Below are 17,812 nucleotides of genomic sequence, written 5' to 3'. Positions count from 1 at the left end.
GTTACGAAAGTTAGTTTCAAAATGTATATAAATAGGGAAAGAAAAAAGTCACCAAAGAAAATATAAAGTTTATCTATGCCTTAACAGAAACAGATAATGAAAAAGGTTATCAAATTTACAGTTTTTTCCACGAATGTATAATAACACAATTTACTCGGAATATTATTAGAAACAGAAGAAAATTCTTCTTTTATTAATTAGTTAGTTATCTCAAAGTATGTTAATTATAAAACCAAAATAATGCATAAATCTATTTAACTTTTATATAGAAGAGAGCTCCCAGAATGGCGAATCTACAAGCAAGTCTTCAACTTGGTCTAAGGGATATACAGATGGTACGCACTTTTTTAAAAATTTAGTTCTTAATTATTGGTTAACATAAAATTCTGTTGTAATGGTAGTGTAAAACTTTTGTTACGGTCTTATTATACTGTGAGAATTATGTTCATAAACTTAGAATAAAGTTAAGTATTGAGCAACAGTGTAGCTCGTTTACCAGGAGTTGACACTTGGCTGCCTCTTGATCACGTGGTATGCGACGATACTATTTCGCTATTTTTGGGAGTAGGTTGTGAGCAATCTAGAACAAGATTGCTATTTGGCAGAAATATTTATTTCGCAAACTTTAAGTACATTTTTTTAACATCAAATGTTTCTTGAATTTTATGATATTTCGCGACATTTTTTATGATATTTCTTTCTTTTGAGTGAATAATTTGTCCCTTTTGAGAAATTTTGTTGAGAAAACAGCAATTTTTAAATTTAAATTATATTTAAATAGCTAGAGAAACGAAAGGTATAATAGCAAATGATAAAGCAAAGTAAGTGACTGAAAAAGAAGTCACTGTTTGTGTTTAGCGAGCATTAAGGGTTGTCTCAATTGCATGCGCGGAGATGTTTCTCTTCTTACTCCCACGCTGAAATGAACTCTGCCACCGAGGAGGTGGAGCCAAGTGCCAACTTGGTGAATGAACTATATCTAGCGACGGTGTGGAAGACAGAACTAAGATCGTTGGCTGTGCAGAGGGCCTTATATCTCTCAGCTGAAGTTGATCAAAAAAATTGTGTGGATGAACCTTTTTTTGCGAGTTAACAGCAAATCGAGCGTTCATATATAATTTAATGTGTGTAATAAAACTCTATAAAACCTAAACGGTAAAAAGGTTTGAACCAATATATCACGGGCTTTCAAACCAAATGTTTAATATTTTCGCTTCAGAAAACTCCGATGTTGGCGCTCTTTTGATGCGTCTGTAATTATTTACAATCGATTACAAGTTGGCTTGAAGGAACTAAAGTTCACCGTTAAAATGTGTATGTATGGTTTTAGTTATGTCGTAAGGATGTTTACATCTGTAAACAGTATTAAGTAATTTTATAATGTATAATTACTATCTAATTCTGCTCTTAAGTCTAGTTCGAATTCGTCGTAATGTTCACTCTGTGCTATGAGTATGCTTATTTACAACTTATTTTAAGAATTAGTGTATTTATGCCTCCTAAATTAACGATTCCTACTTTATATTGTCTTTTAAAATAACTTTACTGACTCTTGTATGTTTTCTATCTTACGGTAGTTATAAATGTTTGCGCTACTAATTACAAAAAATGGCTGCAATTTTAGACCCCGTAGTGTAAAGAGCATTCTTGGTGTTTTAATGGACCAGGAACTGTCCTTGGTTCTACACCACTTTGGTATAAAGTAGTAGTCTCAACAGTACCTCAAAAATGTATCTGCAAAACTAGCGCTTTCAATCAATACCTCCTAGAAAAGAGAAGGCCTTAGCACGGGTTACCATAAACAAGAAATTTGATCCTTTAGTAATCCAAACGTAATGACATCTTCCGTATTTTCCACCACTGCGCAACTTAATAGCCCAAACGTAGTGACATCTTTCTTCTTTTTCATCGACTGCGCAGCTTATGTTCGTCACGTCGGACTACTAAATTGATCCGTGCTGAGGCAACACCTACAAGAAGGTCTTTACCAGGTGGTCTACTCTAGGTGGTTATGGCTGAGGCCTTCATTCTTCTCGGAGGTGTTGTTTCAAAGCATAAACTCCTGCATCGTATTTTGTAATTTTAGGTCACAAGAAATTTAAGTTTTAAGTGCAGAGTAATTTTAAAAATGTAGAAAAGTACTTCAGTAGAAGTTGAAACATGTAATTTTCAAACATATTTTACTGTAGAAACGTGAAGATTTATACCACTGTTGGTTTATTTAAAGTGTCTATTTTACTATTTAAGTAAACTTTTATACAGGGCTCGAAAAAACTCAGAAATTTTACCCGTCCCCGAGGACGGCTTGTCCAACAATGTACCCGTCCTCCTTTGAAACTAGCCCGTCGCTTCTAAATAAATAAAAATGTAATTTTCTCTTATTTATTACTAACAATTATATAAATTGCACAATGAATTAGTCGTTACTAGGATTACAAATACTAGGATAACATTATACAGTAATAAAAGAAATACTAGGTTACTAATAGTAAAACCTAGTATTTCCTTAATGAAATAATTTATTTCTTTAGTGAAATAATTTAAATAACAAAGGTCAAGTTATCTGTCAATTATCATGTTATCTCTCAATTATCAATTTATCCGATGGTACTGCATTTTTTAAATGAATCAAATACGACGTTTGCCAGTTCCACAATCAAGCCAATGATTTACAGAGGTTTCGGCACAGAAATCTGAAAGAGGTTTTTCATTTAGGTAGATGTTCATAATTGCGGTTGACGCTTCTTGTTTAAGACCAGTACGTAATGTGGTTTTCGTAAGTTCATTGCTGAAAAGCCCCTTTCAACCGCTGCAGTTCCCAGACAGAGAAAACATCAATTCCACCATGCGCAGTATGTTGCTGTATTTCGAGATTAGAGGGTCATTTTAAAAGTGAGGAGCTAGACTCTTGTAAGATAGCAAAAATTGAAAATATATCACGAACATTAACGGGAAAATGGCCGTCCGCGCGGACGTTGGATTCGAGAAATTTGTTGCCGCAGGGAATTTTTGACATCCGAGGACGGGCGGTTTTTCGAGCCCTGCTTTTATAACATTTTTACGACTAGCATTTGCTAAGAAATACTTTCTCTCTTTCAATATTAAAGTTCATTTTTATTTTAAAATATTCTATAATTTAATATACTTTCTGAATGAAAAAATTCATTTTAAGCTAATTAATATTTCTAGAAGCTGTATTAAGTGAAAAATTTTATTTTAGGGAATAAAGCTAAAGACGGTGATGATAATGGCGGTTTTTCATCATGGTCTTCTGGTTATAAAGAAGGTGCAACTTTTTTCTAAGCTCTTTCACTGATAGATATAATAAGTAGCTTTGGCAATATCAGCAGTATTTTGTTATTATGACAATTAATTTTTATTATTTTATCATCTTCCTATTTAAAAAACTAAATTTTGTAACGTAATCATCCAAAATAATTAAATTTAAAAATATCATCATTCATATATTTATGTAAAATGATTGACTGAATTTACTGAAGTGTTCTGTTAATATTATAATTTATTCACTTGCATCTAATACATTACTCAATATCTAACCTTAATAAAGTAGAAATTTTTATTGTTATAAAATTCTAGCTTGGTTCAGTATTTAACGGAATAAAAGAGGCTAAATTAATATGGAAAATTCATTTTCTAAAAAAAATAAGCTGCCAATTTTCAAAATCTGCTTTCATATTTAGTATTGTAATATATGTAGTGTTGTTGTTTTTATGTCCTTTTTTTAACCAAAGAGATTTAAAAAGAATTTTTCTTAGGAGTGTACTACAGAGTGCAGAGTACTCAACATGTTTCTTCTTTTTTCCAATCTCTCTAGCTCATAGCATCAAATATATTTTTTATTGAATTGTTTTTTAAGTATTTTTTTATTACTACTCAAAATTCAAGACTTTTGCTTAAACAAACAAATACCATAATGTTATACAAAAGCAATTTGTCATAATTTTAAAATTTCAAAACTTTTTAAGCAATATTGTTATTTTTGAAAGTTAATTCTGACTCAAAATTTATATGCATATGTATATAATAAGAGCGCTGTTATTAAAAACAATAATTTACCTCAATTTTGAAAAATAAAACCGTTTTTGCTGCAAAATATTTATTATATTTGACGATTCCATTCATCGTACGCTATAAATGAAAAAATGAAAATAGGCTTATTTGATGTTTTTAAAAACTTATCTAATGAAATAACACCAGACTCGTCCCCCTTCCTCACCCTTGAGACCAGAGTGATTCTTAAGGGATGAGTCTTGTTTTGGAGACTTACTTCTGGAAAATCTGAATCTGCAATAAAATAAATAATGCTTCCTTTTTAAGGATTTGAAGTTGCCCCCCACTCCAACTACAGAAGTTTAAAGTTCTTGGAGAGGGAGTTCGAGTTTGGTATCATTAAATCTATCTTTTGGAAATATTTCTCGCCCCGATCGTTTCCATAATTATTCATACTTATCATACTATACATACTTACATTTTCACAACGTAACATTAATAAAATCATATTTCGATAGAAAATGGTGTTCGAACTGCTGAATGGGATGATTCAACTTCATCTTGGTCTTCAGGATCTAAAAATGGTAATATCTTTAAATCGTACTGATTATCTTTAAATCGTACTTTAATCGTATGATCTTAAAAACAATCCGAACAATCCAATTTTTTTTATCCAACCAAACTTTTTTGTTCAATTTAAATTAACTATTTTTTAACTTTTTAAACATGTGACCAAGAGAAGGTACAATTTTATACCATTTAAATACTTTGCTATTTATAATTTATACTATTTTCATGAAAATTTCTGAAATTTTTTATTTAAATCTTTGTATATATATAACGATATCTTATTTAGTAAAAATTCCTATCTTTCTCTATGGTTTTCAAGTTTTGCTTCTTTATCTTCTTAGAACAGTGGATACATTACACTTTAATTTTCGCGCACATCTTGTCGAATATTAACGATCTATTATAACTAATTAATCTTATATATTCGATAATAGTTTATGTTTTTTATTAATTTAATGTAATTCTCATTCTTTTAAATTCAATCAATTGTGTGAGTTTTTCAAAATTGGTGAGATTCTCTTGCTAAATATATCGAATTTCAACTTTCTAAAATACTCCAGTCTTCAGTTAAACTTTTTTAACATTTTAATACTATTATATACACTCTATAACAAAAAAATCGACGCACCAAGAAGCAATCATCGGTTTGCTTTGAAATTTCGTATGCATGAATGTTTTGAACAGATATGGCTGGAATGATGCCGACTGGGGACGTATAGTCTTTAGCGACGAATCCCGCTTCCAACTGTGTCCTGACGATCATCGAAACGTGTTTGGAGACGCACAGGGCAGAGGGGGGATCCTGCCTTCACTATTGCACGCCACACCGGCCCTCAACAAGGCATTATGGTCTGGGGTGCCATTTCCTTTGACAGCCGGACCCCTTTGGTCGTCATTAGAGGTACACTTACTGCACAGCGGTACGTCGACGACATCCTAAGACCTCTTTTGCTACCGCTCCTTTTGCAGCGCCCTGGGCTGGTTTTTCAGCAGGACAATGCCAGACCACATACGGCACGTGTTGCTATGAACTGTCTGCAAGCTTGTCAAACTCTTTCTTGGCCTGCCAGATCACCAGATCTCTCTCCCATCGAGCATGTCTGGGATATGATGGAAAGGTGATTGCATCTGGCACGGAATGTTGATGACCTCGTTCGACAATTGGATCGAATTTGGCAGGAAATACCGCAAGAGACCATCCGGAGCTTTATCGGTCTATGCCACGCCGTGTGGCAGCTTGTATCCAGGCTAGAGACGGGTCTACACCTAATTGAACTTGTTACTGTAACTCTGCAATAAATTATTCAATGGTTCTGAAATTTTAATCATTTACTATTCTGTACATTGTCTTCCTATCCACCAATTTTCGTTTCAATCGGACAACTCCTTCTTGGTGCGTCGATTTTTTTTGTTATAGAGTGTATATTAATTATTCTTTTGGTTGTAAACTTTAATCTTATTTCCTACAAAATGAGTGCGTATATGTAATCATTATTATTATTATGCTCACAAATATCATTAAACTCAATGTTAAAGTTCAATAATTAAATTTGAAACATGAGCTATAACTTAGTATTGAACTATAATATTTATAGTGTCTATGTAATATATCGTAACATTTACGAAGGGGGTGGTTGTATGGTGAAGTGTGACACTTTGTGACAAAGGAAGTAAGATCAAATATATTGCAAAATGTGTTTCATCATTAATAAACATTTTTCAACAAATCGATAATTTAATTTTATTATATTATCTATTTTTGTAGTATACTTTAATGATTTCATAGTTGATGCATTCGAAAGCATTCTAAATGTATGAGATGACACTCGTGTGAATGAGAAAGAAATTGCGTATAATGTTTTCGTGTACTTATGTGCAGAACAAATCTTCTAATTTTAAAATGTGTGCTTTCAAAAAACATTTTATGTAATAATTTTATAATATTCGTAAAAGTTAAATAACTTCTTTAATGTACAATTAAAGCAAGTCTCTTATTATTCGAGTTTCTACTGCCAGTAAGAATTGTCTTATTGGTCTGTAAAATAAATAATAAACCATGGCTTTTAAAGTACTTTGTTTTTTTACTCATATGCTCCGATTTCGTGAAAGAACTGTTTCTGAAAAAATGTTTCCTGTTACCGAAACTCTGTAAATAAGGTAACGGGTGTTCTGTAATGACCCCGTTTTATATGGAATTTTTCAATTCTTATCAAATTTAAAGCTAAAAAATTATACACATTCGCAGCTGCACATAAATATTTCAGTAAAGAAAAAACTAATTTATTGATTGTTCTATGAAGCTGGTTTCAGTTTTTGATAATCCCTTTTCTACTCCTCTCTATTTCCACCGGCAATCAAACCTGTTCTGATATTTTCAGTTTTGCCCTCTTGAGTTGCGATTCGTAAGATTTTGATAGTGTTTTTGTTCTTAGTTAGATATTAATTGGTCAATAGTTTGATATCAATTGATTCTAATGTGTATACACTTTTGACAACATTTTGGCTTGCCTTCTAAAATTATACATTATAATTGATAATGGAATGCTTGTATTCATGACGTTAAATTTAAGTAAATTTGACAGAAGTGGAGTATTTTTTTAAAAAAAACACTGCATCTTTGTAGTTATAAATGAAATGGCTTTATCATTTTAATGTTTTTAAGAAATTGTTTAAAACATGCTATGTTTTTCTTTGTTTCAGATTAAAGCAAAAATGTAATTGATACTATTAGCAGCTCTTCTTTAGAACGTGAAGAGGATAAGAAAAAGTATCAACAACTAACACTTAAAGGACATTTCTAATAAATATTTTTTTATTAACTTTATGATACAAATATCTACAATTTTTGTAAAATATATTTTTTTGCATGGACCAATAAAGCGACGAACAGCATAAATCATATATTATGTGCTTTTTTTTATCTAATCTAAAACACATTTTCATGAAAAAGATTTCCTATAATGAAACAACAATATTTGTTTCACAATTGAGAAAGCTAAACTGTGTTATCATTCAACAAAATGAAGTTTTAGAAAAGAAAATTTTAGATTTTATTACAAAAAATAAACAACTGCAAGTCTTAAATCTTTTGCACTCTTTTTCTTTTGTAAATTCCATAATTTTAGATACTTTTATTACATACGTTAATATACTTTTTTCGATGCAGAAATCATTTAAAAATTGTTTTATACATAGAATTTCGAATCAATATGTTATATGATAACGGATATCTACATGGAGAAACAATTCTGGCGAAATCACCACCACCACACAAGGGTATTTCTAGAAAAAAAAACTGCAATTTTAGAAATTAAACCAAAGTATAAGGTATTTAAACTGTTCATATGGTAATTTTACCGTTCGATGTTGTTACTGTTTTCCGGAAATTCTGCTTTATAAAATTATAGTTCTTATTACAATACATTTAATAACAAATACGAATCTCGAAAGTAAAATGTAACTAAATAAATAGTTTTTATGCCATGGTCTAAAATATCACATAAAATCATCAAAGGGATTTTCTGAATTAACCATCATTTTACGATTTATTTGGTAATTTTAACTTAATCATGTCTTTGCTTTTTACCAAAAAGAAAATTAATAATCTGTTTAAACCTTCTACGGTTTATTTAAAACGGCAATTTATTTAACTGGTTGATAGGAGTAAGATGACTGTTAACCATTTATTATTCTAATATAATTTCTCAATTGTAAAAAAGGAACTAGAATGATGACTTTAAATGTTTAATTAAATTGTTATAAAAATAATAAACTCAGATATATTATACTGTAATGACTGTTTTTATCCATCTTTTATGAAGTAGTGGGATTTCTTTATTTGTTTACATACATATGTGAGTTCTCTTAGTGAATACAAAGAGCAGCTTAAAAACTCTTTTTAGTTTTAAAAACAAATCGCACAATTTTACGAAAGGTAGCAAGAATATACATCGAATGCTAAAGTGGGATACGAACCCACTACATAAACACTTCTGAACGGTTAGCAATACTTCATGGCGACGCTCAAGTGTATATTATTAGGGTTACCAGTGTCTTGAGGTATTGTTCTTCTGCCAAACGCTTCAATATGTTTGTGTTGTTTTTTTATGCTATCTGTTCTGCAATTTGACAAACGACAAGCAATTATTTGCATTAAGTGCATGATCATGTATGTGTATCTAAACCAAATTTATTTGTTTTATATTGCACATGCATGGTTGCACTTTGATTCGAGACAGCTACCTGGATTTTATATAGCATTCTGAAAGACAAGACTGGTGTAAGAACACTAAAAAAATCATTACTATTCCGAGAATATATTATTTTTATTTATTGTTACACATACATATTGTTGTTGTTGTTGTTGTTGTTGATGTTCATTTACGTCGCACTAGAGCTGCACAATGGGCTATTGGCGACGGTCTGGGAAACATCCCTGAGGATGATCCGAAGACATGCCATCACAATTTTGATCCTCTGCAGAAGGGATGGCACCCACGCTTCGGTAGCCCGACGACCTGCACGCGAAGTCGAGCACTTTACGGTAGCACAGTTTAACGAGGACCCATACCGCACACCCTCGGTCCCTACGCAGGCTGATCCAAGTGGTCACCCACCCGCACACTAACAGCAGACAGTGATGCTTGACTTCGGTGATCTGCTGGGAACCGTGTCTTAACGATCAGTCCACTGCGGGACTTGTTACACATACATATGCAGGTTTGTTTGCTCATTGTCAAAGTTGTTGCCTTTGTCAAGTTGAAAAACATATATCACAAGTTACAGATAAACATTAAAAAAATGCATCCCTTATCATTTTGAGATTCGAACCCTTCACCTCTACATTACAGAGCATTTGGTGGAACGACCAGATCACTCAGTCAGGAAAATTCCGTGAGAAACTGTTGGGCATGTTCATTTTATTACTCTTTGATGATATCATGGGACACTGACTGATATGAATAGATCCACTTAGAATAGATAGACTTATTGTTTTGGGTTAAGGAAAAGTCATTATTAGATTCATATTACAGTGTTACACTCGGAAAAATGAAGCAAAACATCGCATTGGGAAATCTATTTCAAATTCCAATAGTAGTCTCAGAAATTTAAGATATTCTTCGTTTAAAAGAATATAGCTAGCTTTTCATTCATCGCTAAAATTTAAAACTTTTCTAAATCAAATATTTGAAAACAACTTCTCAGTTCTAATTTCTTTGAAAATCCTGAAATTTTCGGATTCAATTTAAATATTTTGCTACAAGATATTACAGAAATTGAACGTGTATGATGAAATTGTATGTAGGTAAAAATGGTTTTAGTTATAGATAATAAGAATTTTCTACCAGTTTTAAGTTTAATTAAAAGCATTAGAAGACAATGCTTATACTAAATACCTGATACTCAAGATACATGCGCAATAAACTGTTTTTTTTGTTGTTATATTTGCAGAAGAAGACTTGTATGCTCATTACAAAACCCAATATTTATGTCCTATTCAAATTTAAGAAAAGATTGCTCAAGTTAGGAAAAAATTACAAAGATACGTTTGTTGCAACGTGGAGGCAGCTGGTTCTGCTTCCTTTGTGCCATCTGTATATCAATTTGGCAATCGTGCATTCCGAGCATACATAGAGAGTGTAATTAATTATTGTTTGCAAGAGGGATGATAATTGGTGAACATTTATAATTTTTTGCAATGGGTAAATCGGTTGAAGCATGTTTCATAAAAATAAGTACCAATTTTATAGAAAATACAAATATTCTATAAGACTTGCAATTAGCAAATGGACTTACAAAGATGGTATCCGATTGTATTCAAAAATTTTGTCTAATTCACTTGGATCGCGGAGATATATATAATTGATAATGTAAGCATAGGCAAAATCAAAGAAAAAATATCTTTGCAAAGAATCGCAGAAATTTTGCTAAAAGTGCGATAACGAATGTAGTTGGAAAATTCACGTTAAATAATAAAACAATTTCTCGTTCATTTTCTAATTTATCAAATAAAAGTCATTTTCCGAAAATAAATGTCATTTTCTTTTTAAAAAGAGAAAAAAAACTGTCATTTTATATATTACCTGCAAAATGTAGAGTTACGCAAGAACTTAGAAATTAATAACTCAAAGCAATAAAACTTAATTTGCCTTTAATTTTTAAGCTTATACAGTTTTTCCAAAGCAAATATTTAAGTCTTTGATAAAAAAAAAAGTTAAAAGCCCATCATCATAAATATATCTTAATTTTAATACTTTTTTACATTAAATCTTATCTCTTGAGAAAAAAAATATTTCCCTAATTATTTAAAACTTATCAACAAATTATGAATTTTAATTATTTGTATTTCCTTTTTAGCACGTTTTAGTAGTAGAATCAATGTTTTGCTAATTATTAAGCCACTTTCAAACTGTTAAGTATTATTAGCTTAGATTATGTACACTAATATGTTTGTACTCTGTATCTTACCATTGATATTTTATTGTTATTACACTACCCACTGTCGATGAGGTTATTATTTTTCTTTTTCAATTTAAATATCATTGGAGTTTATTCTAATTGTCTCTAGATTGAATTCATTTTAATTTTACGAGGTCTCAGGTCATCACAAACTTTAAAGTATATTTTTAGAGTTTTTGTCAAAAATCTAATGAAAGAATATACAAAGAATGAATTTGCAAATTATTATTTAAGTGTGGAGGGAAAAGATGCTATAGAAATCTGTTAAATCTCAAGTGAATAAATCGGAAAGAAAGCAATAAGACAAATTTGATGGTCTGATTAAACTTTTTTGAACAATCGCTTTCACCCTTTGACAACCTTTTTCTTTTTTCCAGCAATTAAATTTTTATGTTCTCAATTTTTGTTTATTTCTTATATTTCATAGGCATTTCTGTTTTTCCCCCTCGCTTAAAGATTGAGTTGAAACTCCCGATGTGTCTATTTTTTTTAACTTCATTTTCAAAAGGAATTCTAGAAATATATATAATGGTTAGTGATTATGGAACACCCTGTATTTAGTGTTATATAAAGAATAAAAGATGCAATGATAAGGTAAATGAAGTTTGGTCGAGTTCTACTAAAATTTCCTAACAAATTCATTCATACCCAAAAATTACAAATTGCACAAAATCAATTAATTGAGGGATATTTTGCGTTAATATTAATAATCTTATCTATTACTGTTATAATCAAGAAATAATCCGTTCTTTAAAATTTTACAGAGAATCATTTAATCTTAAGTGGGGAGATAATTTTTTATTCAATCGTTTTAGAAAATTTAAACTAAATTTTTCAGGGAAATAAAATTTTGTGTTGATTTGATGAAATTCTTTGTAAAGTCATCTACTTAAATCAAAATCTAGAACTGATTACTCGTACTTCACTCATACATAAATTTAACATCTAATTCTAAAACAAATCACATTTAAAAAAATATGCCAAGCATAGAATTTTTTAAATTGTGGTATTACTTTCATTGAAATATGATTAAATTACATTCATTAAGACACAAAAAAGTTTCGCTCATGGAAAATATTTTATTTAAGAAATAAAATGGTGCTCATGGGCACAATTAGCCAAATCAATGGACAAACCATTTAGTTGAACAAGAGTTTTATTTTATATTTGTTTTACTTTTGTTTTATTTATAGAACTTACAACTTTAATCCATCATAAAAACGTATGATATATCTTAAATGGAATAATTATACATTTCCACGAAGTCGAAATTGTCAATAACCGCTTCAAGTTGAGAAACTAGAGCAGTTTAAAAATTTCTGTACAGAAAGTGTTTGCTCCAATTGAATAACTAATATTTTACAGATGTCTTCAGTACCTTTGGCAAATTAGTGAAAATCATCACAGTTGAAACCCGAGTTGTTTTAAACCCGAAAATGTGTTTAAAACATAAGTTCCCAACGAAAACAGGTAAAAAAAAAATTTTAATGAATAAAACACACTTTCGAGAATAATAAATTTTAATAAATAATGAATATTTACAAAATGAAACAGTATGAATTGATAAATGTGTGTAATATGATGTTATTAAGAATGATTAGACGTTGCCAACACTTCTGATGAAATATTAATACATCGAAGAACGTACGCTGCTTTAGACAAATCATCATACCACCTTGCACAGTGAGTATCAGTTGGGCAATCACACCTGCAATCAGAATAAAAACACTTTTTGGTATTTTAATATTTAATTTTCATTATTATATTTCAATAACTTAAATTTTAAAAAATATATAGATTGTGATTTGCCATTATATTGTTCTAATAAGGGTTTTATGATTCAATTAGACAGTGTCCGAAAGAATGGAAATCATCATATATTTCGAAAAATGTGTCAAATGTTTTCAAAATATCTATTCAATGGTATGAAACTCAGTCTAAACAGATAGCTACGGGTTCTAAACAACTTTCGTTTACTTGAAATATCATCGAGTATATGCTTAGCCTCCACTCAAAAAGAGAGAAAAGTGCTTTCCTCGCTCCGAGAGTGAGAAAGAGAACGTATGCGAACTACATTATAAAAAATTCCGGATAAAATTACGGTAAAATATACCGGCAACCAAGATTCTGGAATTTCTTACTGTAAAATCAATTCTTACCGTAAAATTATTCGGAACAAGAAAAATTTGATATACCGTAATTTTAAAGTTAATACACTGCAGCATAAATCGAAATAATTCAATAGTTCAATTGGGTACTTCCACTTCAAGAAGAAGATATCCATACATGTGACCTAGGATGTCAGCGTCAGCTGATCGTTTATAAGCAAAATGGCGTATTAAAGTTGAGCTAAGTTTCTCCACATAGTTAGAATGTTAATTAACGTGAAATTAATTAAATACAACGCAGTATCGCATATCGAATTTGTTGAAATATAATTCTTTCTCGTCTGCGTTTTTTACTTAACTTAGATTTATTATTTGTTTATGTATTTTATTGTACCCGTGATATATTTTTGTTTTGTATACCTAGCGATTTCGATGCACAATAATTAGTTTGTGTTCTACATGACTTCATGCCTGTCTTTGTGTTAAATAAGAAATATATAAGGAGAGAATAGAAATCTTTGTGAAAGTCTCTTCGTGTAAGAATATATAATTTGTCACTTAAGAGAATTGATTCTTAACGGGCTTGGCTTATTCGAAATAGAATTGAAAGAACAGTTTCTAACTTAAGCAAATGTTACATTTCACCAACCAATCAGGATCAAGATACCCACACTACGTGACTTGCAGGCATCCCACTGAATAATAATTATATCTTTCTCCTCAAATTTTTTATCCTGTAATATCTGGCAAAGCTAAAATCAAGCGATCCAGTTTTGATGTGAGTTGCCTTGGCAACTAGAACATGGCAATGTCATACAACGATGCAAGCGTAAATAAAAGGTGATTATTATTATTTCAACCTTCTTATAGGGTTACAATATTATTTCTTGTGCACGATTAATAAAATATAGAGCAAAATAAAAGAAAAATTATGAGCTTCATTAAATATAACAGTTATGTATTACTCACGGGCTTTTCACAAAATTTGTTACTGTTCTGGAATAGGCTTCATATAATTCCCAGCCACATGGCGTTGATGAGGAACAAATGGTCATGTCTGTACTTCTCTAAAACAATAAAATAACAAAGCAATGATAAGAAAGAAATAAAATTTTTGTATCGATTTTGTTTTAAAGTTTAACTACCTCAAAACTTTGATTGCTTTAATTTAAATTTTTTTTTTTTTTTTTTGTATGCATATTTCTTGATTTTCGCTAACGAAAAAATTAGTTAACCACTTTCATGGTTCCTTAGATTATAAATGAGATAAAATATTTTTGTAAATTTAATTAATTAAATTTAATTTTTTTTAATTTATTTTATCCATTACATAAAAATAATTAGTTTTAAAATTTAGCATTTTTTGTATGTGTTTATTGTTTGGTTATATTTCTTCCCAATTCGGTATATTTTGTTTAGTATATTTTTTTGGTATTTTTTTCGGTAAATTTTTTTGTATATTTTTTTGTTATATTTCTTCCCAATTTGGTCTTCAAATAAATTTCACCGGACTCAAATCATAGGATATTTATGTGCCATAAAATTGTTCAAAAATTTATTTGCATTTTTCATTGTAATTAAAGTTTTCATTGTAATTAAATCCTTTCTTATAACTTTCTTATTCAATTTTATTTTTACATAGAAAGTAGATAATCGCTTCGTAAAGGGATATAAACAGAAAAAATCCTAATTGTTATTTTTTAAGTGATAAAATTGCAACAAATAGTGTCCATTAGGTATATTGAACTCATATGGTTAATAAATATTCTCAAATATTTCATGATTTACATTATTTCATCTTCGTCGTCGATTAAATATCGGTAGTTATTTCTTTCACATTGGAATCAATATCTCAATTTAATGTAGAATTTAATTAGTTGATAATTGTGTCTTTTATAAACTTCTTGCAGTTTCTCATTTTTAAGAGGAAGAACTTCCTTTTGCACAATTGGAATTCTTTTTGAAACTCAACAATGTGAATTCTTACAAATACTTCGTAAATGAGATTTTGTTAAGTTTTATAAATTATTGTACAAATATATAAGTGGTATAATGTAAAAAGAGTTCTTGTACAGAAACAAGAATGCAAGTAATAAGTCACTTAAATATTTGTGCAATATTTTAGTTTAATTAGCATTCACCTATTTAACATTTCTTTTTAATCTGTGACATATACAATGCATTCTTAAAATTTAAAATAATTATTTTTGTTCCTAATAAATGCTTCAAGTGATCACTCAATATTTACCAACTCATTTCGAGTGCTTAAAAAAAAATGTTTTTTTATTTCCTGAAAATTTAAGGAATTAATTACCTAACGAGTGATTGTTTTAGATATTTTCCCTTCCAACTCATATATAAATCAATGTTTTTTTTTAGTATAACGTAGAAAAAATAAATTTAAACAAAAATATAAATTAAAATATGGAGTATGTATTACATTTTGATTTGAAATTTAGTAAATGGACCTTGATATTAAAAACTAAATTAATGTTTGTATAGTTTTACTCTATAAACATACAACCACAACGACAATGGTCATTGTCTCAAATTAATAAAAAAATCTCTATTTCTTTAAAACTAATGCAAAGTTAAGAGTTTCAACTTGCTAAATTTGATATTAAATTTTACTTAATAAGTTAAATAGGTACATGTAAGTTATCCTTTATGTAAGGGAAAAAAATTCTGGTTAAATACTATACTGTATGGTAATAATATTTCTGATAGAAAAATAGTATATAAAATTTAAGGGAAAAAAACGATTTTTAGATGGTCTTCCATTGCTAGATGGCTAGTGATCGTTTAATATTTTGATTTTAAGTAAATCTACAAATCTTTCATGTTCCTTATATCGAAGTTAGAGGAGACGTTTATAATGTCCAATAAATGCAAGACCATACTGTGGAGAAAAAACAGTCTGGTAAAATTACCGAACTGTGAGTAGTAATAATAGTTCTGGTAAAAAAAAAATGAAAAACATAAATTAGGTAAATAAAACCGATATATACTATATTTAAAACAATAACGTTTTTAATTTTTCCGTTAATATCGTAATGATTAACCAGAATTACTGGTTTTCAAAATTACAGTTCTTATTACTATACATTTATTAAGAATACAAAATTTAAAAGTAAATTTAACCACATGAATGAGTTAAATACCATGCTGTTTAAAAATGTTAATGTGTATGAAAAATACATAAATCTTTGAGTTAATTGTAATTACGTTGATTACGTTTAAAGTATAAATTTAATATATTGCATCATCATTAAGTGTTATAACTCATTAATCTCAAGTAATTAGTTTGAATTAGTTTAAAAAGTTATTTAGCGCAATATAACTTCTAAAAAAAATGCAACTAAAGTATAAGGTTAACGTTAAAGTATAACGTTTGAAATATAACTTAAAAGAATTCCGTCTTCAATAAGTGTTAGAACTCATTACTAGTAAGTAATTAGTTGGAATTAGTTTGAAAAAGAAGTCACTGAAAACACAATTCGCATAACAAAAAGCACCATTTCTTACCTTAATAAAGAAAGCCTCGGAAAAAAATACTGTTAAACACAAAATTACCCAACTAAGATGCATCTTAACCATGAACTTCATTTTTAGAGCACTCAATATTCTAATATCAAAACACTTAAGTGTGTCTTTATATCAATATGGCTTGTTTACTACCTCCTGTTTGCAAATATGCAGGGTTACTACAAAAAAGTTTCGGCGCCAAAAGTTCATTGGGGTCATGAACCATTTTTCCTTCCGAAATCTGCTTTTCCACATCATTCATATTTTGTTCTTATGAAAGTTGTTCATTCATTTCGATCCTAATACAAAAGCAGTGTCAGTGGAAGGATACAAGGGACAGTGGCGGGGGGGGATTATAGGGGTCATGCATTACCCACCCACCGAAAATTGAAAAAAAAGTAAAAATAATAATTTTTTTAAGAGTTTACAAAAGAAATTAAATATTTTAAAAATTATTTAAGGGAGCATATACACCTAGGTAGGTCGGAAAAATCGATTTTTTTCCCCATCTAATTATGTTCTTTACTGTTCAAGAATCATAATCCAAAAGATTAAAACTAAATTCGTCTTAGTTTCATTGTAAACAATAATAATGTTGAAGCGCGCCGAGCGCTTCAACAGATTGACAGATTTGCCAAAGTTTCGAAAAAACGCATTACGTTTATTATTTAAAGATGTTGAATACTTGAATTATTTATATATTGTTCTATTGTTCATTATGAAAAGACTAGCGAAGACTAGCATTAAAAACCCCAGTTTCTTTTTTTTTTTCAAAAAAAATATGTAACATTTTTTTAAAAAAAAATTTATTGTGTGGGGGGGGGGAATCCGATTCCATGACCCCCCCCCCAGGAAAAATTTCTGGATCAGGGGCGGATAAAATGCGTGAGAAAAAGTTTACAGACTTTTCAAATACTGTTTTTATAAACAAAATTTTCTTCATTAAAAAAAATAGTAGGGGAGAGTGGGGTCAATTGTAACAGGGTACGATTACAACAGAGCAAAAATTTCGAGTGTCGAGTTCTAGATTTGGCTCCTAGGTGGCGCACAAGGTGTATTTAGTAAATCTACATGTACACCCCTGCTGGCAACCATTTTTATGTACTTTTAAAAGAGTTACATCACAAGAGATATTTTCA

The 17,812-nt window shown here is 29.7% G+C and overlaps 2 protein-coding genes across 51 annotated transcripts in view; one reads left to right on the top strand and one right to left on the bottom strand.

Annotated features, from left to right (window-relative positions):
- The window catches only part of LOC107455746 (uncharacterized), a 125,849-nt gene extending 118,367 nt beyond the window's left edge, over positions 1–7,482 (top strand). For all 50 annotated transcript variants that reach the window (XM_087159543.1, XM_087159535.1, XM_087159540.1 and 47 more), the window contains 4 exons: positions 270–335; positions 3,221–3,286; positions 4,530–4,595; positions 7,282–7,482. In XM_087159543.1, coding sequence (XP_087015669.1) covers positions 270–335; positions 3,221–3,286; positions 4,530–4,595; positions 7,282–7,286 — 203 coding nt within the window. In that variant the 3' untranslated portion in view covers positions 7,287–7,482. The remainder of the gene's footprint in view (positions 1–269; positions 336–3,220; positions 3,287–4,529; positions 4,596–7,281) is intronic.
- A 5,060-nt stretch (positions 7,483–12,542) lies between these two features.
- Positions 12,543–16,832, bottom strand: LOC139426966 (uncharacterized). The gene is made up of 3 exons (XM_071187218.2): positions 16,674–16,832; positions 14,118–14,215; positions 12,543–12,748 (listed from the first exon to the last, which is right to left on the bottom strand). Exons 1-3 carry the CDS (start codon positions 16,752–16,754, stop codon positions 12,628–12,630), a joined length of 300 nt encoding a protein of 99 aa, XP_071043319.2. The 5' UTR covers positions 16,755–16,832; the 3' UTR covers positions 12,543–12,627.
- Positions 16,833–17,812: the final 980 nt, after the last annotated feature.

Source organism: Parasteatoda tepidariorum, chromosome 3, assembly GCF_982258835.1.
Source record: "Parasteatoda tepidariorum strain Cologne lab strain chromosome 3, Ptep-v5.0, whole genome shotgun sequence".
In the NCBI taxonomy this organism is placed as follows: domain Eukaryota; kingdom Metazoa; phylum Arthropoda; class Arachnida; order Araneae; family Theridiidae; genus Parasteatoda; species Parasteatoda tepidariorum.
Note: the sequence above shows the minus strand (reverse complement) of the source record. Positions and strands in the feature narration are given on the sequence as shown.